Raw genomic sequence first — 19,944 nt, 5'->3', positions numbered from 1 at the left:
AATAAATTATTTTTAAAATTAAAAAATTAAAATTTTCATTTATTATATTTTTAAACATAAATATTAACAAAAATAATTCAATTGAATTAAATTTTTACAAAATTTTAGTTCCCAAACATATTAAATAAGTGAAAGAATTAAGTTCCTTTTAATTTAAAAAAATCATTTTACAATGTAAAAATAATGCTAACAATAATATAAGTGCATGAAATTCAATTGATTTTTTTTTTTTGTATGGCAAATAATTTTTCTAAACGAAGCCTTCAAACCAAAATATAAAAAATTTATTCGAATACATAGTGTAAAAATCATAACCTTATGCGCATCACGCGCGTAGAAAGACTTTGAGGCGAACAACTCAGGAACTAATAAGAAAATTTTGCATCCACAGCTGGGTGACACAGAATTGCACAAAACTGAAGCCTCACTCGCATATGAAGCTAACGAAACGAAACCTGAACACTGCTAATTTACAATCTTTTCATGGTAAACTTTGTGTAATAATTTTATCAAACAAACAAACAAAAAAAATTATGTGTATAACAAGTGTTTCTTCTCCTGAACACTGCTAATTTACACTCAACAATTTAATGAGATACAACAAGGCATAAATACAAACCTAAGCTATCCTTTGGATAGCAAACAAAAAAAAGAACCCGCAACCCAGAGAGAATCCACTCTGAAGCCCTAAAGAATATGATATTTTTCACAAAAAAAGAAAAAGAAGATGCACAAAGATCAAAATCACCATGTCATCTCCGTGAAGGTTCCAAGATTGGGTTCATTTCTATTTCTACAGCCCCAAACTCTCTTCTGCTCCCAAACTTCTCAGCCTCTCTTGTAATCTGAATGTCACTAGGACTAAAGTGTTGATATAGTACTTTTACAACAAATCGAGGAAGGAGAGCTGCCACAACTATAGCTAGCAAGCAAAGCCAGAACGATCCTTCCTTTGCGATATCAAAGATCGCCCTGTCAATACATTGCAATTGAAAACATTAATCAATATATATACAATTTCTCAAACATGCATTAAGAGATTTACTAAAGATGCAGTGCAACTTATTGGCAACTTGGCAACATCAATAAAGCATGGTGATTTCTGATGGCCACAGGCCAGTTCTGCAGTGGTAGAGACAGCTACAGGCCAGTTCTGCTGGTTCTGGTCAGTCCATGGAACCAAAGGCCCTGAACTGTAAAGCAGGGGCTGGTTCCAGTTCCGGACTACAGGACTTAACTAGTTGTATTCGCAATTTAAAAACTGCTTCAACGAGCATGCAAATAATAAGAACTGCACTGATGGTAATGAAAAAGACAGAAGAAATGTACATGATAAAAACACTTATGACAAACTATAGTTAATAAAGAAATCTAAAGCTGCAATTGGCCTCAGTCAAAAATATATTATTTTCACTTTTTTTGACCAATCATTTGGAGAATTCACCAAGGCTACTGGAAAATTTATGAATTATCAGAACAAGTGCCTGAAAAGCTAGTAAGCACATCAACCCATGTAACAATGACCAGTAGGTGTTACCATCCATTTATCCCAAGACAACCTAGAATAAAGTGTACTTCAGTTACTATGCAGCGACCACCATGACCTTTCAGACCCATCATGCAATACTATGTATGCAGCGACCATCCATTCCACATTCTCATAAATCATTATACAGGATGAGATAGATCCGTCATGAAGGGCCAATATAGATATGTATCAAGTGGAGGTGGAAAACAGGCCATATGTGTTGAAGCTGAGGTTCTTGTTAAGAGCACTGTCATTCTACAAATGAAACCATGGCATGAAAACAGGCCTAATTTGAAGCACTTATAATTGAACATCGGTCATCAGTGCTTTGTGCCTATCAGCAATACAGTATTGAAGAGGCCTTTTCTAGTTTTCTGCCTCAACAAGAAACCCTACCATAAGGAATTTATAGATATGACACTGTAGTGTGAACTGCATTCAACCTACAACTGAGCTCAGTTAAGATTTTCCACTTAAATGACCAAACCAATAATTAATCTATCAGAATAAAATCTGCTACCTTGTTGAATCAACAAAAAGCATCTGCCAACATCCAAACGAGACACACATGCAGAGTCTCTAAGCTGACTCAGGGAAAGATAACCTGATATTTTTATGCTTCCTATGACAAGTGTGACACAAATGCTTGTCATTGCATTTCATAGTTGCTAACAGTATAAATATGCATTTACTTTGCTGTGCAATGCATATGAATATTGATAAAATATCTGTGATATTGTGACAGAGAGAACAGCTTACCAGTATCCAACTAAAGTAGGCACAGCATCAAGGACAATGACACAAATGAAAGTCGCAACTATAGATCCCCAAATGGCTACATGAGTAATCCAACTCCACCGGATGACGTCCATGGCCAAGTGCAAATTAACCAAAATAACCACTGCAAGCGTCCAAAGATCTCCTATACTCGGTGCATCAATTGTGCTCCCCCAATACGCAAGGTGAGGGATAAAATAGATAACCACACTTTGCCACAAAGTGTCAATCATCGTTAGCCAAAACAATTTAGAGTTGTAGCTCTCTTGTCTGTGCTCAGCTCCATAAAGCTGCGGATACTTTAGAAGAGTTCTTCTACTTAAGTCCTTATCCAGAATACCGACTACAATGGTAGGCAGTGAAGTATAAATTATAGAATACAACATGCTGCTCCATTCATTGATAGCTGTTGTCAAAGTAAAACAGGTAAAGAGCACGTACCTGCATAGGATGCCAAAAAAGTTAACAGAAAGTTCAGTAAGTAGATTTTAATTCAAGATAAATTTGATTAACCTTTCTTAAGCTTTGAGTAATATTGAATTCCATATTCTGTTTTTCTATGGTTTAACTGCAGAATAACTCATAATCTAATAGACTAAACTGTAATGAAACCCCAGACAATTGAGTTTGACCTCAAAAATTCATTTCTCTTCATCCAGTTTGCTTTTGATTCAAAATTTTTCATTTTGCAACCTGACACACACACAGCAGAAAACTAAGCAAGGACCTTCTTAATTCCTTTTCGACAAGGACAATCAACTGAAAGATATTAAGTATTAGGGGAAAGTATGCAAAAAGTATCATGTAGTTTCCTGTGGTTTGGATTTTGACAAACCAATATTATGGGATTAAGTCCTTTAGCAAAGAAGGTCCAAACACCCTAACGCCATTAATGGCTATTTCTGCTGACATGGAACTATTTTTCAATTAAAAATCAACTTTCTAATTAAATTGTGGGACTTACTTGCAAACAAAAATTTTACAAATAATTGTGGGACCCTTTGTGGCATTATTTCATTAAATTTTCATTTATTTTATTTGCAAATGGATCCCACAATCTAATTAAAAATTAATTTTTAATTAAAAAATGGCACCACATCAGCAGCCAATAACGATATCAGGGTTTCTTTTTTTTTTTTTTTTGGTTAACGGACTTAACAAGAAGGTACGGGTTTGTAAAAACCAAAACCACGAGATCCTACTTAAAAATGATCCAAACTACAGGTTATTTTTTTTGTACGCCCTAAGTTAACTCAACCACAGAAAAGTGGATATATATATCATTCCTAAAGCATGTTAGTGAATGTTGACCTATCTTGTAGAGTCCTGTATATAGTTGCTTTCCTAGTTAGTTAAGGATTCCTAATTAAGTTAGGATTGTATATATATCAATATAGACTCACCTGAAAATTAATTCATTCTACAAAGCACATCAACAATGATGAAGTTCAGGTTCAATTGTAGAAGTTTTTGAAGTATGCTAATAACTTCAAAATAATTTTACCAGTTAAAGATGATGGTTCATTCACACAGAAAAATTCTGAACGCAACAAGATAAGCCAAACTACTCACCAAAATAAAACAAGAACAAACACCGCATTCCTGTAAAAATTATATAGTATCATGCAGCCCATCCGCTGGTAATTCCAATGTCCATGCACCAATAACAGTGGAACTAAGAATCTAAATTGCCCCATTGCAAAATCTGATGCCATTACAGCTTGCCGACCCTCTTTCCCACTGATGCCAACTCCCACATCAGCCTTTTGGATCATTGAAACATCGTTAGCACCTATTAACAACCAGAAGAATTTTCTAATATCAGTCCAGAGAAACAAAAACAAAGCATTTTCTTATGCTTCCTAAAGTTTGCTCTTTGGGAGGCATAAGATATTGTTAGAGAAATTACCATCCCCAATGGAGAGTGTCATGTCAGAAGTCCTATTCTTTACAAGCATAACAATTCCAGCTTTCTGCAGTGGAGCAACCCGGCAGCATAATACAACTGAACATTTACTGGCTAATTTAAAGAGCTACAATGAAGGATAAGCAAGTTGCATCAGCCTACAAAAATTTTATTGTGAAAAAAAAAATGTCAAAAAGAAAATAAAAATTAATTGATGAGCCATTACCTGTTCTTCAAGTTCACTGTCAAGTATATAAACAAGGCTGGTTCCATCAATAATCAAGGCCACTGGGCTCACAGCACCTCCAGAATTTCCTCCATTGTTGTGCGTTGTCCCAGACACAGTGATGAGCTTCTTAGACATGCGCAAGGCATCTTCTAAACTCTTTCTACTTGACTCCTTAGAGTTGCTATTGATAATAATCTGTGTCATTTTACTTGTTAGGAGCTTTGAGGAGTAGCCAATTGATATAGCAGTTTCTTGCTTGTCCCCAGTTAGAACCCATACTTTAATCCCCGCTGTTCTAAGAGACTCTATGGCTTCTGGGACACCTTGCTGTAGTTTATCTTCAATGGCAGAAGCACCCAGTATTCTAAGACTCTTTTCCACAGTGTTAGCAACCTTGCGAAGCATAGCAGCCCTGCCAATTAAAGAAGTGCTAGCTGCCTCAAAGGAAGAGTGCCACTGCTCAAATTCTGAATCACTCAATTCACGCATCCCAATAACAAGTGTTCTCAAACCAAGTGAAGAGTAATTGTGTAGGTGTGCTTCAGTTGCACGAATTATATCCATGTTTAAAGATCTATCTATTACACTAAACATGGTGGTGTCAGCACCTTTTACGAACACTTTCACAGTCTTATCAGGACACCCTAATATAACCGACATCCTCTTGCGGTCACTATCAAACTCATGCAAACCTAAAACATTGAACCTGTACAGCCCATGCAGGGCAATCCAACCAAAGAAAGAAAAAATAAGAACAATATTCTTGGAAGATGGAATGAAATGCAAAATTAGGAAAATAGTTAATAGTAGTAATCAATCATAAGTACTCCGACTAGTGCCACCACTACCCAGTCCATCTTTATCTTGCTACAATAATATAATGCTCTCACTCCGATAAAACAGAAAATTAATTTTCTGATGAAAAAACAAAGAACAATTATTTTCATTCACATCCAAACAAGACAAAATGCATCTGATATTATTGTTCCATCAAAAGCTACAAGTAGCAGAAGACATGTGAAAATAGTCTTTGTTTTAAATTGTTGTCTGAATTATCATCTTAAGCTAATTTCAAGGCAAAAACTAAAAACATGAGCTAAGCCATTAAAGCATCAGCTTAGCTGGCAGCAGTAATGGTGGTGATCACAACAGAGTTTGCGCAGAGGTGGCAATACAAGTACAACAAATAATCCAATTTACGAAAAAAAAAGGGAACAAAATAGCAATGAGAGAGAAAGAGTGAGTACCTTTGCCTTTCTCCTTGAATGTCAATAACTATATGACCTGAAGTTCGTTCTATAAGCATGAATCCATATGCAGCAGCAGCATAAGCCAGTGCCTGTTCGTCTGGAGATTCACCTTGGTAATCCATCAATTTAACAGTAGGATTGGATGCATCATCAAAAGCAATAGGTACAATTGTATTACATGCTGCCAGTGCAAGGAAGAAATCATGAACACGTTTGGCTTCCTCTGTATTGTTTCCACTTCTCGATAATTGTAGAAGCTCAGGATCAATCCTCACCTTCATCTTTGGCCTCAAAATCTTCCCATCCACTGATACCAAAAAAAATGGCAACCAGAAAGTGATAAAGTTAACTTCTGCAAAACCAATTGAATAGTTTGAACTACATAAAGACTTGTTATTACAAAGTTTTATTACCTTGAACAAAGTGTCCAACTTGTTCGTTCACTGAACTGTCTTTCCCACCACTGTAATCTACTCCCCATATGCTTGCACATTGAAATTCCATCTTGTTCTCAGTAAGAGTACCAGTTTTGTCTGAGAACACAAACTTGATTTGCCCTAAATCTTCATTTATATTCAAAGCCCGACACTGAAATGCTGAATTTGAGGCCTCATCATACATGAGTGTATCTCGAATCATGAAGTAAGCCTGACCAACCCGAACAAGCTCCATAGAGATGTACAAAGAAATAGGGATCATGATCTGGAACACAATAACTGACATAAGGAATGTGAAAAATATCTCCAGTCCCCATCCATAATAATTGTAGTCATCCTTATCTTCATCATTGAAGTTCTTTTTCCTATAAAAGGGAATGGTATTCAAATCATGCCTGTGGCGCCTCAACCACACAGCAGCACAGATCGAGACGATAGTACACAAAGAAATAAGAAAGAACGAGAGGATGATAATCTCAAAATTCATGCGTGTTTCAAGCCGGCTCCTCTTTGAAGGGGCTCCTGAGCTATTAAGCATAACTTTGGTCTCGCGGCCACAATATACTGCAACACCAATTGCCCAAGCAGTGTTCTTGAGCTCACAACCCCGAAGAACAATATTGGAGGACCCAAGTGACAGCCTTTTCCCATCCATATCCATGTTAGCGTGAAATCCATAAATGTTTCTATTGGGTTTCTCACATTTGATCAACACCCTGATCTTTTCCTTTTCAGGAGTCTTTGAAAGTGTCTCTTGCTTTGCATACCGGGTCTTCAAGTTTGACTCTCCATCCAAGTTAATAGTCTGCACATAAGCAACCCCAGTTGAATCGCTCGTAGAGAGAAGCACCATATCACAAGGAAGAGTTTCATTTGTGTGAATCTTGATTATCTCACCAACCCGAATATCCTTCCATTTCTTTTGTTGAAATTGATCATTCACCAAAACCCATGTCAATCTATTATTCTCTATTCTATCTGACCTATGCCGCCTCCAATCCTCATATGCATCCTTAACGGCTGTAACTAACAGAACAAAGGAAAGTGGCAAAATGGAAACTCCCCTGCCAAAAACTGCTAGCTGGGGAAGCTGATTAAGCACAGCAATAATAAGGAAATAAATGTATGCAACTCTATGAAATTGCTCAAACAAATTCCTAGGCACAAAGGAAAGGATTGAATATTTCCCAGTCCGTATAGAATTCCCAGAAAATTCAAACCTCTCATTTGTCTTTTCAGGATCATTCACGTATACCAACCTAGCATCTTCGTCACTGATCTCCTTCTGGGAACCACTAAAACCCTCCGAATCAGCTCCTCTGGACCCGTACCTGACAGGTTTCGATCCTAAATCACCAAATGTAACTTCCCTAACTGAATTCCCACGAGAAGCCTTGGAATGACTTGAGGAATTACTTCTCCTGGACGAGGAATTCAAAGTTATTTCAATGCTTGGGGAGCTCTCAATTGGATTTTTGGAATCCATATTGGAAACGGATCCGGAATTGTCAAAAGCGGGTTTTGATAACTATGAGAAAACAGGTATTGGAGGGAAATCTTGGGTATCAGGAGTTCTTGGTGATGGGATCAACAGTGGCCTCTTCGAGGCCATTATCTAAGGATCAAACTCATTTTTAGCAACAAAAAGCTAACAAACAATCGATCCGTGAAGTACCCAATAATATAGAACGAAATTACAAAGAACCAAAAACAAACACTAACACAGATTCTATAAACAAAGCAAACCCAGAAACAAGAACAACCTCAGGAACGAAAATTAACTGTAGCTAGACAGAAATCGCTAGAGTAAAAGAAATAACATGTGGAGCTCGAAACTTGTATTGGAAAGAAACAGTCAGCAACAGCAGCAGCTAGTTGCAGGTAAATACAGAGAGATAAAGAGAGAAAAAGAGGCACATATATTCTGATATCACAGAGAATTGTTAGAGATACGTGTTTGGAAAGCAGAGAGGAGAATTGCAGAAAGTCAATGCATGGAAAAGAGCAGAAGAGGACGGAAACTACAAGAAATGAGGAAGAGTCTCAATGGGTGGCGACAAGAAGGATCAACAATCAAACGGAGAAAAATCAAAATCAGAAAGGGAAAGACTTGAACAAATAAAGAAGAAAAAGAAAAAGGAAAAAAAAAATAAAAAAAGAACAAGTCTTTGGCGTCCGGTGTTTCAAAAACGAGTGATGTGTTCTTCTAGAAGGACTGCTGCCGGCTCCTAGTGGATTAAACGTGGATTTCTAATTTTGCATTTAATAATTCGAAAGGAAAGATGGTCTTAATTTGACTCATCTATTTTCCCTCTTGGCGGAATTGAATGCAACTACAAGGCTGCTGAGCCTATGCCTGCATTATTGCCGTTCTTTTTTTTTTTTATTCTTGTATTTTATTGGACCATCGTTCTTCGTTGTTTCCCATGGGTACTTTGAACTTGCACCCCCTCCCAACCCCCTCCCTCTCTTACTCCACGTCGCAACCATATAATTTAAATTTTTAATTTGATTACCGATACGTTTTCGATCATTAATTTCAAAGAATTTTATTTTTTTTTTAATTTGATTAAATTAATCAATTAAAAATTTAAATTTACAGAAACCATAAAAGTTTTATAATGTCATTTTGCATATTATATATAAAAGTCCTACCTTCATTCCTTTTTTTGTCATTTTACATTTTAATTTTTCACTCTTTACCATTCTATTCCTCTTGATACTGCTCCCTCTCCTCCCTCACTCTATTGCTTTATTTCTTAGTCTTTAATAGAGCATCCTCTTTAATTTCTTAAGATCATTTTATTTTGAGAAAAGTATTAAAAAAATACTATGTAAATTCATGCTTTGATATATAATATGCTTTAATTTTTATCAATTTGATATTCTTGCATTTTTTTTTCCTTTAACAAATATGATTAAGATCGTTAGTTACTATTAAATGACGCTAACATGGTGCTAATGTGATTGTCATGTGTTGCCACATCAATGTCACATATTCGTCATATCAGTGTCACTTACAATAACTGATGATTTGGACTACATTTGATAACGAGAGAAAATACATGGTATCAAATTGATAAAAATTAAAACACAGTCTCTTATATGTCAAAACGCAAAATTGCATAGTATTTTTTTTGTACTTTTCCTTTTTATCTTTCAAGCATACTAAAATCTCTTCCTTTCTCAATCTTGTGTCTCATTCCTCAACCATGATGAGTTAATCTCCTTGATTTTTATTCCTCTTTGTAATCTTTTAGGTCTTATATGTTAAAAAGCAAAATCACATGGTATTTTTTGTACTTTTCCTTTTCTATCTTTCAAGCATAGTCAAATTCCTCCATTTCTTGATGTCATGTCTCATTCCTCAATCGTGATGAGTTAATCTCATCAATTTTCAATCCTTTTTTGTGATGAGAAAGTCTTTGAATGGTCTTTTCACTTTATTACTTAAGAAAGAGATGAGAAAATTTTGGTGTGTTTGTTTAAGTTTGTTGATTTGTTGTTTGTTATTGTTGATTGATTGGATTAGTAGATTTTGTATTTTTTTATTAATGATTCTCAATTAAATAGGTTGATTTGTTTAGATTTGTACTGCTTTATATAAATGAGGAAACCTAATTGAAATTTGGATTTGTTATTTTTTAGAGTTTATTTGATTACTTAGATTTCTAAGTATGATTAATTGTTGGGATTAGAAGATATCTATTAACAAAAATTTGGGTTAATTACACCAACCATCTCTCATCTTATGTAGTTATTTTATTTCAATTACTGAACTTCAATTTGTTAAAATAAAATATCTCAACTTTAATTTTATTTTAGAAAAATTCCCCTGATCTATGTGTGTGTGTGTGTGTGAGTGTGTGTTCTAGATCCAAGATTATTGTTGGATTCCCGGGTTGCCTATAACCCTTTAAGTGACGTCTGGTGGGTATCAGATAGCCACTCTGACGCTCAAGTCAGTAATACAATTTCTTTTAGAGAATGAAATTATAGCTTTTCAATGAATGTAAAGGCATACCTGGGTCAACCTTTGAAACTTATTTATTTAGGGATGAGAAACAATCACCAAAAATCCTGATTGGATCATTTGCCATTTGCCATTTCCTAATTTGTATATAACGGTATGCACCATGATTAGTGTATTTGAATACAATCGCGATCTTTGGCATAACAATTGGTCATTTCAATCTCAAAACCAAAGGTGTTGATCTCCCTAGTTACATGCTATACTTTCACTCCAAACTTGTAGAGAATGTCCATGTATGGGATTACCTTTAAACTAACTTGCTACTCAGTTCTAATCCACGAAAGCTTTGAAACTGGGCTTAGTTAACCTGACCCACAGAGTTTGATTTTTTAAAGCTAGACTACATCATTTGTTCTTCCCCCCCCCCCCCCCCCCTCCCCCCTCCCGGTCTGAATCTTTAGGTTTGGGTGGTGATGATGATGTCTTAAAACTTGTGATGTTATTGGCTATGAAATTATAGTCATAATAATTGCATTCACAGTTGTATCTTGGGAGTCCGAAACATCACTTTATCTTTTCTAGCACTCGATGTATTATTTTGGTGGTGATTTAAATTTTTGGCATTAAATAACGCCCCTATATATACCAAAATATTGTTAGGAGAATCATTTTGTTTCACTTTGCTTTCTCTGGCTATTTCGAGTGTATTGCCCTTCCTTCCAATATTCCCTTATTGCTTTATCTCCAATGAGATTATGTTACCAAATCAAAGGTTAAACACCGTATTTGATTGATTCCTCTTCTCTTTCCTTCCTTTCTATTTTATCCTTTGAAATGAGCGATAAAGAAAGTGAAGAGATGGCTAATACCCAGTATGTTCGATACTCATGGAGCTCTGACATGGAAAATGAGGAGGGGAGCTCTAGAACTATCTCTAACGTAAGAGAGACTGGAATTAATATGTAACATCCTCCCGGTAGCAATTCCGCACAGTCTACTGTTCCGGTGACCAGTGTCGTTCCGGACAGCTAGAACTTCTGAAAAAAAATATTTAAACTAAAGTGAGGAACTATAATTAACTCAAATATTAATAAGAAAAATATAGTAAAAATTTTAGAAATAAAATACAACCAAGTTAAATGAGCCGGTGCCCAAGCGATGGGTAACCAGAGGGAAGTTGCGGTTCTCGCAACGAGGAGCCCTAGACCCGGGGGAAAAATTATAAAATAATTTTTGGGACTCCAGAGAAGGGTCATTGAGGTTCCTAAGGCATTAGAATGCCAAGAAAATACCTAGAAAAATTTTTCAATCAGTACAGACGATTTAGACCCGTTAAGCCAAACGGAGGGCATTTTGGTCATTTCGCCTTCAGAGGTGATTTTTGGCCGACTTGTCCAGTTGAGTAAATAATTAATATGACATAAAATATGAATAAACATTACTAGAAATTGAATTGAAAATGAGTAAAGAAGAGAAGAAAAGAAAATGAAAGAAAATGCTAATATGACATCATATGATGTCATTTAAATTTCCTCCACCAATCACAATTTGTTAAACTTATTAAAAGAGATAAAAGAGACCAAAAATATGAAAAACCAATCTGCATCTTCAACCTTGGGCAGCCTAAAAAACGTTGAGAGAGAGAGAGAGAAGAGGTTCTACCATTAAAGCTCCTTTAAGCTTCATTTCTCTCTTGTTTCCACTACTAAACCCTAACCCCTTTCATTAAACCTTGACCATATCACTTGGGTAAGCTTTTGGCAGCCAAGAAGAAGAAGGAAAGTGAAGTTTTAGCTTGAAGAAATCTGCCCTACAAGAGGTTAAAGTGAGGTTAGTGCTATCCTTTCACTCACACTCCTTTAATCCTTGTTAGAGCATCATTTTAAGTTAAGAAATTGTAAGAATTTGAAGTAAATTATATGTGTTAGGGCATCTTCAATTTTTGGCAGCCCTAAGGAAAGATGTGGTTGATTGTTTTAATGAATTTAGAATGGATAGAAATGATGTTTAAGGTATGAATATGCATGGATGTTGAATTAGTGTGCTAATTGAGGTTTATGGGTAATTTAAATTGGACATTAGGGTTTTGAGAAGTGAAACTTGGATTTAGCTTATAAAATTGTGAAAGAACATTATAAGGGTCAATTAGTGACCATTTTAGGTATGTTGACCATGAATTGGACTGAAAAATAGGATTGCAAAGTGAAGATGTAGGCTGCCCTAGGACAGCAGCAGAGGGACTGAAAATTCAGTCCAATTACATAGCCATAACTTGGGCTGTGTTGGTCCAATTGGTGTTTGGCCAATTGGACATGAAACTAGGCTTATAATGACACATTTTTTCTGAAGAAACCATGCCCAAAAGACCAAAGCAAGAGGACCAAAACTTGGCCCCAATCCGGATCCCCAGCACCTGCAGAAATGACCAAATGAACAGTAACTGTTCATTTGGCCATAACTCACTGTAGATTTGGTCAATTGACCTGAAATTTTTACAGCAACAAGTTAAGACATAGAAAAACAACTTTCATGAAGAAACCTACCCCAAATTATGACCAGAACCTAACCCAAATGGCAGTCACAGTTACTGTTCAAACCTGCAACTCTGCAGATTTTCATTTGAGCAGCAATGTTTGGAGGACTATAACTCTCTCTAGAAAACTCGGATTTAGGCGATTCTTGAACCGATGGAAACCTAAGGTATGGTAGAACATTTCATAAGAAGAAAGTTAGACCAAATTATGAACTTAACTTGATCAAATTACTGACCAAAGTTGGACCAAAAATCTGCCAGACCCAAAATCTCAGCATGAGCGATTGCGTGAACAATAAACTTATTTTGGCCATAACTTGAGCTACAAAACTCCAAATGGAGTGATTCAAAAAAAGAAATTCAACTAGACAAAATAAGGAACATTTTTTATGAAGGAAGTTTTGTCAAATTCCAACAGTAAATCGACCAATGAAACAGTGCAACTTCGGAGCACCAAAACCGAAAATTGGCAATTTTGCCAAAATGACCTAAGCTTTGAGAAAGTGACCAAAACCAACAAGTTTTAAATGAAAAATGTAGTATGTTGGAAGTACCAAAGTCAATGTACATATTTTCTATGCAAAAGTCAACATTTTAGTTGACTAATGAAGTGAATAGTGACATGAAAACTTGAAATAAGCTTGGAAATGGATTTGGTAATTGATTCCAACAAGTTTTAAATGCAAAATGTGGTACATCGTAAGTGTTAAAACCAATGTACCTATTGTCTATGCAAAAGTCAACATTTTTGTTGACCAATGAGGTGAATAGTGACACCAAAACTTGAAATTCAAAATTTGAAATTAGAAATGCATCTAGGGGACTTTAAATTGCAATTGGCAATTAATACTAGTAAATGTAAAACTCAAAATGTGGGATCTTGGTATAATTAGAATTAATATATCCATTAAGTATAAAAAGGTCAACATTTTGGTTGACTAGTATGGTGAATAGTAATCAAAATGATTAGTGAATTAAGATGAAGACCTAGAACCAATTCTAAGCTTAAATGCTTAGAATTGTATGACAAATATGGACTATGCATCCTAGTCAAAATTGTTAAAAAGAAATTAGGCTATAAATTTGAAATCCATGAAATATTCATGGATTACTTGAAACATGAAAAATAAGTCACCTAATTGATGTGAATAGATAGTTAGGGCATATATGCCCATCACAAATGGAATTCATAAAATATTAATAACTCAACTTGAAATATAAAATTTGTAATTACATAAATAGATTCTTTAATGTATAAATGAGAAAAGGAAAAATGTTTTGAATACAATGGTACATGTGAACCATTGTTTAGAATTGTGATCAATATGAATAAAATAACGAATGAATAAATGAACCATATTAATGTATGAATGAGACATTAGTTCTCATTATTGTAAAGAGGAGAACTATTTTGAGTACAATGGTATAAAAGAATAATTGATGTGAATTGTGATCATATAAATGATCAAATGAATGTATGAATTATGATTGAAATTTATCATAAAATAATGAAGTCATAAAGCACAATATATTAATATTTTAAAGTATCAAATGCCCTAGTATACCTAACAAGATTGGTTTGAATAGTTTGGCATGCCAATAGGGCATTGTTTTAGCAGTACTGCGAAAGGAAAGGCTTCATGCCTGTATTCATGGCTTTATGCCCGTATCCATGGCTTTTATGCCCGTATTCATGGCTTTTATGCCGATTATGTGATATCATGGCTCTTTAGCCATACTGACTGCATACGTGGTTGACGTTCTGCATCCCATGGTATGACGGCCCGAGGCACCGTGGTGTCCAGTGCCAACGACCCGTTATCCAGTCCAGTCGTCTAGTATAGGTTACTTGGGCAGTCAATTAAAGTATTATTCAATTCAGGCAGCTAAGTTAAGTTAAATATAATGAAAATCCAGTACAATTAAATTAAGTATTGAATGAATAAGCAAAAGAGATTAGCAAAAGAAACATAACAAAAATATAAATTGCAGAACCGTACAGACTTGAAATACAATACATATAGAATAAATTATATACCTGCTAGTATTACTGAAAAGTTATAAACTAAGCACTTCCAAAGAGGAACAAACTAGTATATAAGATCGTTGATACTAGAAATACCATTCCAAATTAAATTGATTCTTGAGTATCTGAATTATCATTTATTTCTTTCTTTACTTGTATATATTATTTCTGGTTATATTATTGCACCACTAAGCAGAAATGCTTAGCGCGATGGAATTGCTTCCTCGCGCAGTCAAGGTAAAACCAGATGGTCGATCGAGATTTTTGGAGTCCAGATCTGCGAAGTGTCGAAGAGCTCAAGATTGTCACCTCCTCAAAGAATGCATGTAGATAGGGCTCATTTTATACATGTTATGTATATTGTTCATTCCTAGCACATTGTAAATTATTTGTATATCTTGTACAAAATAAACTCATGTAATTAACCTATGAATTATGGAAGCTATTCAAAGTAAGTATTTTAGTATGTGAATTGAATTTGAGTTATAATGAGATTATACTTGTGAATATTGAGATATTGAAAATCTAATGAGATTTCTGAGAAATCTGATATCGCATTGAGATACATTATGTTTGAAAATTTTGAGACTATTAAGTTTGAGAAATTGAGTATATATTGAAATTGTCTTTGGCAGGTTCAGAAGAACTGTTAGTCCAAATTACAGCCGACACTTTGTCGGATTATCGTTAAAATTTTTGAAATTTCCAACTGAGTTAGATTCTAATAAAAGTAAAAATAGCCTAAATCTTCAATAAAGTTTTTGAATAAATAAATCAAGGACTGTAATGAAATCAGATAAAATAGAGTGCTCCGGCACACTGAGTGGCATAACTTGCTCGGCTACACTGTAGTCGGGTAAGGGGTGTCACATTTAGTGGTATCAGAGCACGGTTTAGGCGTTTCTGGACCTAGATAGATTGCATATCATGCATTGCATTCATAAGAGTCGAGGTGACACTATTGCAGATCTGTATTTCCTGTTTATTTTAGGTTAAGGTATGGAATAAGAGAGTGAAGAGACAATGAGATAGCAAATGGAGATGAGAAAGAGATTGTATTTAAGATGAAAAAGGATGAGTACATAACTGTTTGAGGATAGGATTGAGACTAAGGAGAAAGTGAAGTAGGATAACACGGAAAGGTGAAGAAATAAAGAGGTAGTAGCTCCTTAGCTATTTACATTGGATAAATTTCGAGGACAAAATTTAAATTAGAGGGGAAGAGTTGTAACATCCTCCCGGTAGCAATTCAAGATCTCATGCTCCGGTGACGATGTCGGTCCATTACCTAGAACTTCTGAAAAAAAATATTTAAACTAAAGTGAGGAACCATAATTAACTCAAATATTAATAAGAAAAATATAGTAAAAATTTTAGAAATAAAATACAACCAAGTTAAATGAGCCGGTGCCCAAGCGATGGGTAACCAGAGGGAAGTCGCGGTTCTCGCAACGAGGAGCCCTAGACCCGGGGGAAAAAATTATAAAATAATTTTTGGGACTCCAGAGAAGGGTCATTGAGGTTCCTAAGGCATTAGAATGCCAAGAAAATACCTAGAAAAATTTTTCAATTGGTACAGACGATTTAGACCCGTTAAGCCAAATGGAGGGCATTTTGGTCATTTCGCCTTCAGAGGTGATTTTTGGCCGACTTGTTCAGTTGAGTAAATAATTAATATGACATAAAATATGAATAAACATTACTAGAAATTGAATTGAAAATGAGTAGAGAAGAGAAGAAAAGAAAATGAAAGAAAATGCTAATTATGACATCATATGATGTCATTTAAATTTCCTCCACCAATCACAATTTGTTAAACTTATTAAAAGAGATAAAAGAGACCAAAAATATGAAAAACCAATCTGCATCTTCAACCTCGGGCAGCCTAAAAAACGTTGAGAGAGAGAGAGAGAGAAGAGGTTCCACCATTAAAGCTCCTTTAAGCTTCATTTCTCTCTTGTTTCCACTACTAAACCCTAACCCCTTTCATTAAACCTTGACCATATCACTTGGGTAAGCTTTTGGCAGCCAAGAAGAAGAAGGAAAGTGAAGTTTTAGCTTGAAGAAATCTGCCCTACAAGAGGTTAAAGTGAGGTTAGTGCTATCCTTTCACTCACACTCCTTTAATCCTTGTTAGAGCATCATTTTAAGTTAAGAAATTGTAAGAATTTGAAGTAAATTATATGTGTTAGGGCATCTTCAATTTTTGGCAGCCCTAAGGAAGGATATGGTTGATTGTTTTAATGAATTTAGAATGGATAGAAATGATGTTTAAGGTATGAATATGCATGGATGTTGAATTAGTGTGCTAATTGAGGTTTATGGGTAATTTAAATTGGACATTAGGGTTTTGAGAAGTGAAACTTGGATTTAGCTTATGAAATTGTGAAAGAACATTATAAGGGTCAATTAGTGACCATTTTAGGTATGTTGACCATGAATTGGACTGAAAAATAGGATTGCAAAGTGAAGATGTAGGCTGCCCTAGGACAGCGAGAGGGACCAAAATTCAGTCCAATTACATAGCCATAACTTGGGCTGTGTTGGTCCAATTGGTGTTTGGCCAATTGGACATGAAACTAGGCTTATAATGACACATTTTTTCTGAAGAAACCATGCCCAAAAGACCAAAGCAAGAGGACCAAAACTTGGCCCCAATCCGGATCCCCTGCAACACTGCGAGAATGACCAAATGAACAGTAACTGTTCATTTGGCCATAACTCACTGTAGATTTGGTCAATTGACCTGAAATGTTTACAGCAATAAGTTAAGACATAGAAAAACAACTTTCATGAAGAAACCTACCACAAATTATGACCAGAACCTAACCCAAATGGCAGTCACAGTTACTGTTCAAACCTGCAACTCTGCAGATTTTCATTTGAGCAGCAATGTTTGGAGGACTATAACTCTCTCTAGAAAACTCGGATTTAGGCGATTCTTGAACCGATGGAAACCTAAGGTATGGTAGAGCATTTCATAAGAAGAAAGTTAGACCAAATTATGAACTTAACTTGATCAAATTACTGACCAAAGTTGGACTAAAAATCTGCCAGACCCAAAATCTCAGCATGAATAGTGCACGTGAACAGTAAACTTATTTTGGCCATAACTTGAGCTACAAAACTCCAAATGGAGTGATTCAAAAAAAGAAATTCAACTAGACAAAATAAGGAACATTTTTTATGAAGGAAGTTTTGTCAAATTCCAACAGTAAATCGACCAATGAAACAGTGCAACTTCGGAGCACCAAAACCGAAAATTGGCAATTTTGCCAAAATGACCTAAGCTTTGAGAAAGTGACCAAAACCAACAAGTTTTAAATGAAAAATATAGTATGTTGGAAGTGCCAAAGTCAATGTACATATTTTCTATGCAAAAGTCAACATTTTAGTTGGCTAATGAAGTGAATAGTGACATGAAAACTTGAAATAAGCTTGGAAATGGATTTGGTAATTGATTCCAACAAGTTTTAAATGCAAAATGTGGTACATCGGGAGTGTTAAAACCAATGTACCTATTGTCTATGCAAAAGTCAACATTTTGTTGACCAATGAGGTGAATAGTGACACCAAAACTTGAAATTCAAAATTTGAAATTAGAAATGCATCTAGGGGACTTTAAATTGCAATTGGCAATTAATACTAGTAAATGTAAAACTCAAAATGTGGGATCTTGGTGTAATTAGAATTAATATATCCATTAAGTATAAAAAGGTCAACATTTTGGTTGACTAGTATGGTGAATAGTAATCAAAATGATTAGTGAATTAAGATGAAGACCTAGAACCAATTCTAAGCTTAAATGCTTAGAATTGTATGACAAATATGGACTATGCATCCTAGTCAAAATTGTTAAAAAGAAATTAGGCTATAAATTTGAAATCCATGAAATATTCATGGATTACTTGAAACATGAAAAATAAGTCACCTAATTGATGTGAATAGATAGTTAGGGCATATATGCCCATCACAAATGGAATTCATAAAATATTAATAACTCAACTTGAAATATAAAATTTGTAATTACATAAATAGATTCTTGAATGTATAAATGAGAAAAGGAAAAATGTTTTGAATACAATGGTACATGTGAACCATTGTTTAGAATTGTGATCAATATGAATAAAATAACGAATGAATAAATGAACCATATTAATGTATGAATGAGACATTAGTTCTCATTATTGTAAAGAGGAGAAGTATTTTGAGTACAATGGTATAAAAGAATAATTGATGTGAATTGTGATCATATAAATGATCAAATGAATGTATGAATTATGATTGAAATTTATCATAAAATAATGAAGTCATAAAGCACAATATATTAATATTTTAAAGTATCAAATGCCCTAGTATACCTAACAAGATTGGTTTGGATAGTTTGGCATGCCAATAGGGCATTGTTTTAGCAGTACTGCGAAAGGAAAGGCTTTATGCCTGTATTCATGGCTTTATGCCCGTATCCATGGCTTTTATGCCCGTATTCATGGCTTTTATACCGATTATGTGATATCATGGCTCTTTAGCCATACTGACTGCATACGTGGTTGACGTTCTGCGTCCCATGGTATGTCGGCCCGAGGCACCGCGGTGTCCAGTGCCAACGACCCGTTATCCAGTCCAGTCGTCTAGTATAGGTTACTTGGGCACTCAATTAAAGTATTATTCAATTCAGGCAGCTAAGTTAAGTATAATGAAAATCCAGTACAATTAAATTAAGTATTGAATGAATAAGCAAAAGAGATTAGCAAAAGAAACATAACAAAAATATAAATTGCGAACTGCATGGACTTGAAATACAATACAGATAGAATAAATTATATACCTGCTAGTATTACTGAAAAGTTATAAACTAAGCACTTCCAAAGAGGAACAAACTAGTATATAAGATCGTTAATACTAGAAATACCATACCAAATTAAATTGATTCTTGAGTATCTGAATTATCATTTATTTCTTTTTTTACTTGTATATATTATTTCTGGTTATATTATTGCACCACTAAGCAGAAATGCTTAGCACGATGGAATTGCTTCCTCGCGCAGGTACTGAAGGTAAAACCGATGGTACTGTCATTGAGATTTTTGGAGTCGGATCTGCGAAGTGTCGAAGAGTTCAAGATTGTCACCTCCTCAGCAATGCATGTAGATAGGGCTCATTTTATACATGTTATGTATATTGTTCATTCCTAGTACATTGTAAATTATTTGTATATCTTGTACAAAATAAACTCATGTAATTAACCTATGAATTATGGAAGCTATTCAAAGTAAGTATTTTAG

General features: G+C 34.9%; 1 protein-coding gene across 1 annotated transcript; it reads right to left on the bottom strand.

Annotated features, from left to right (window-relative positions):
• Positions 1–478: 478 nt before the first annotated feature.
• On the bottom strand, positions 479–8,266 carry LOC110638705 (phospholipid-transporting ATPase 1). The gene is made up of 7 exons (XM_021789327.2): positions 6,104–8,266; positions 5,688–5,997; positions 4,438–5,146; positions 4,215–4,338; positions 3,878–4,097; positions 2,288–2,746; positions 479–972 (listed from the first exon to the last, which is right to left on the bottom strand). The coding sequence occupies exons 1-7, from the start codon at positions 7,611–7,613 to the stop codon at positions 753–755; spliced, it is 3,552 nt and encodes a 1,183-aa protein (XP_021645019.2). The 5' UTR covers positions 7,614–8,266; the 3' UTR covers positions 479–752.
• Between the last annotated feature and the right edge of the window lie 11,678 nt (positions 8,267–19,944).

Source organism: Hevea brasiliensis, chromosome 8 (assembly GCF_030052815.1).
Source record: "Hevea brasiliensis isolate MT/VB/25A 57/8 chromosome 8, ASM3005281v1, whole genome shotgun sequence".
Lineage (NCBI taxonomy): Eukaryota > Viridiplantae > Streptophyta > Magnoliopsida > Malpighiales > Euphorbiaceae > Hevea > Hevea brasiliensis.
Note: the sequence above shows the minus strand (reverse complement) of the source record. Positions and strands in the feature narration are given on the sequence as shown.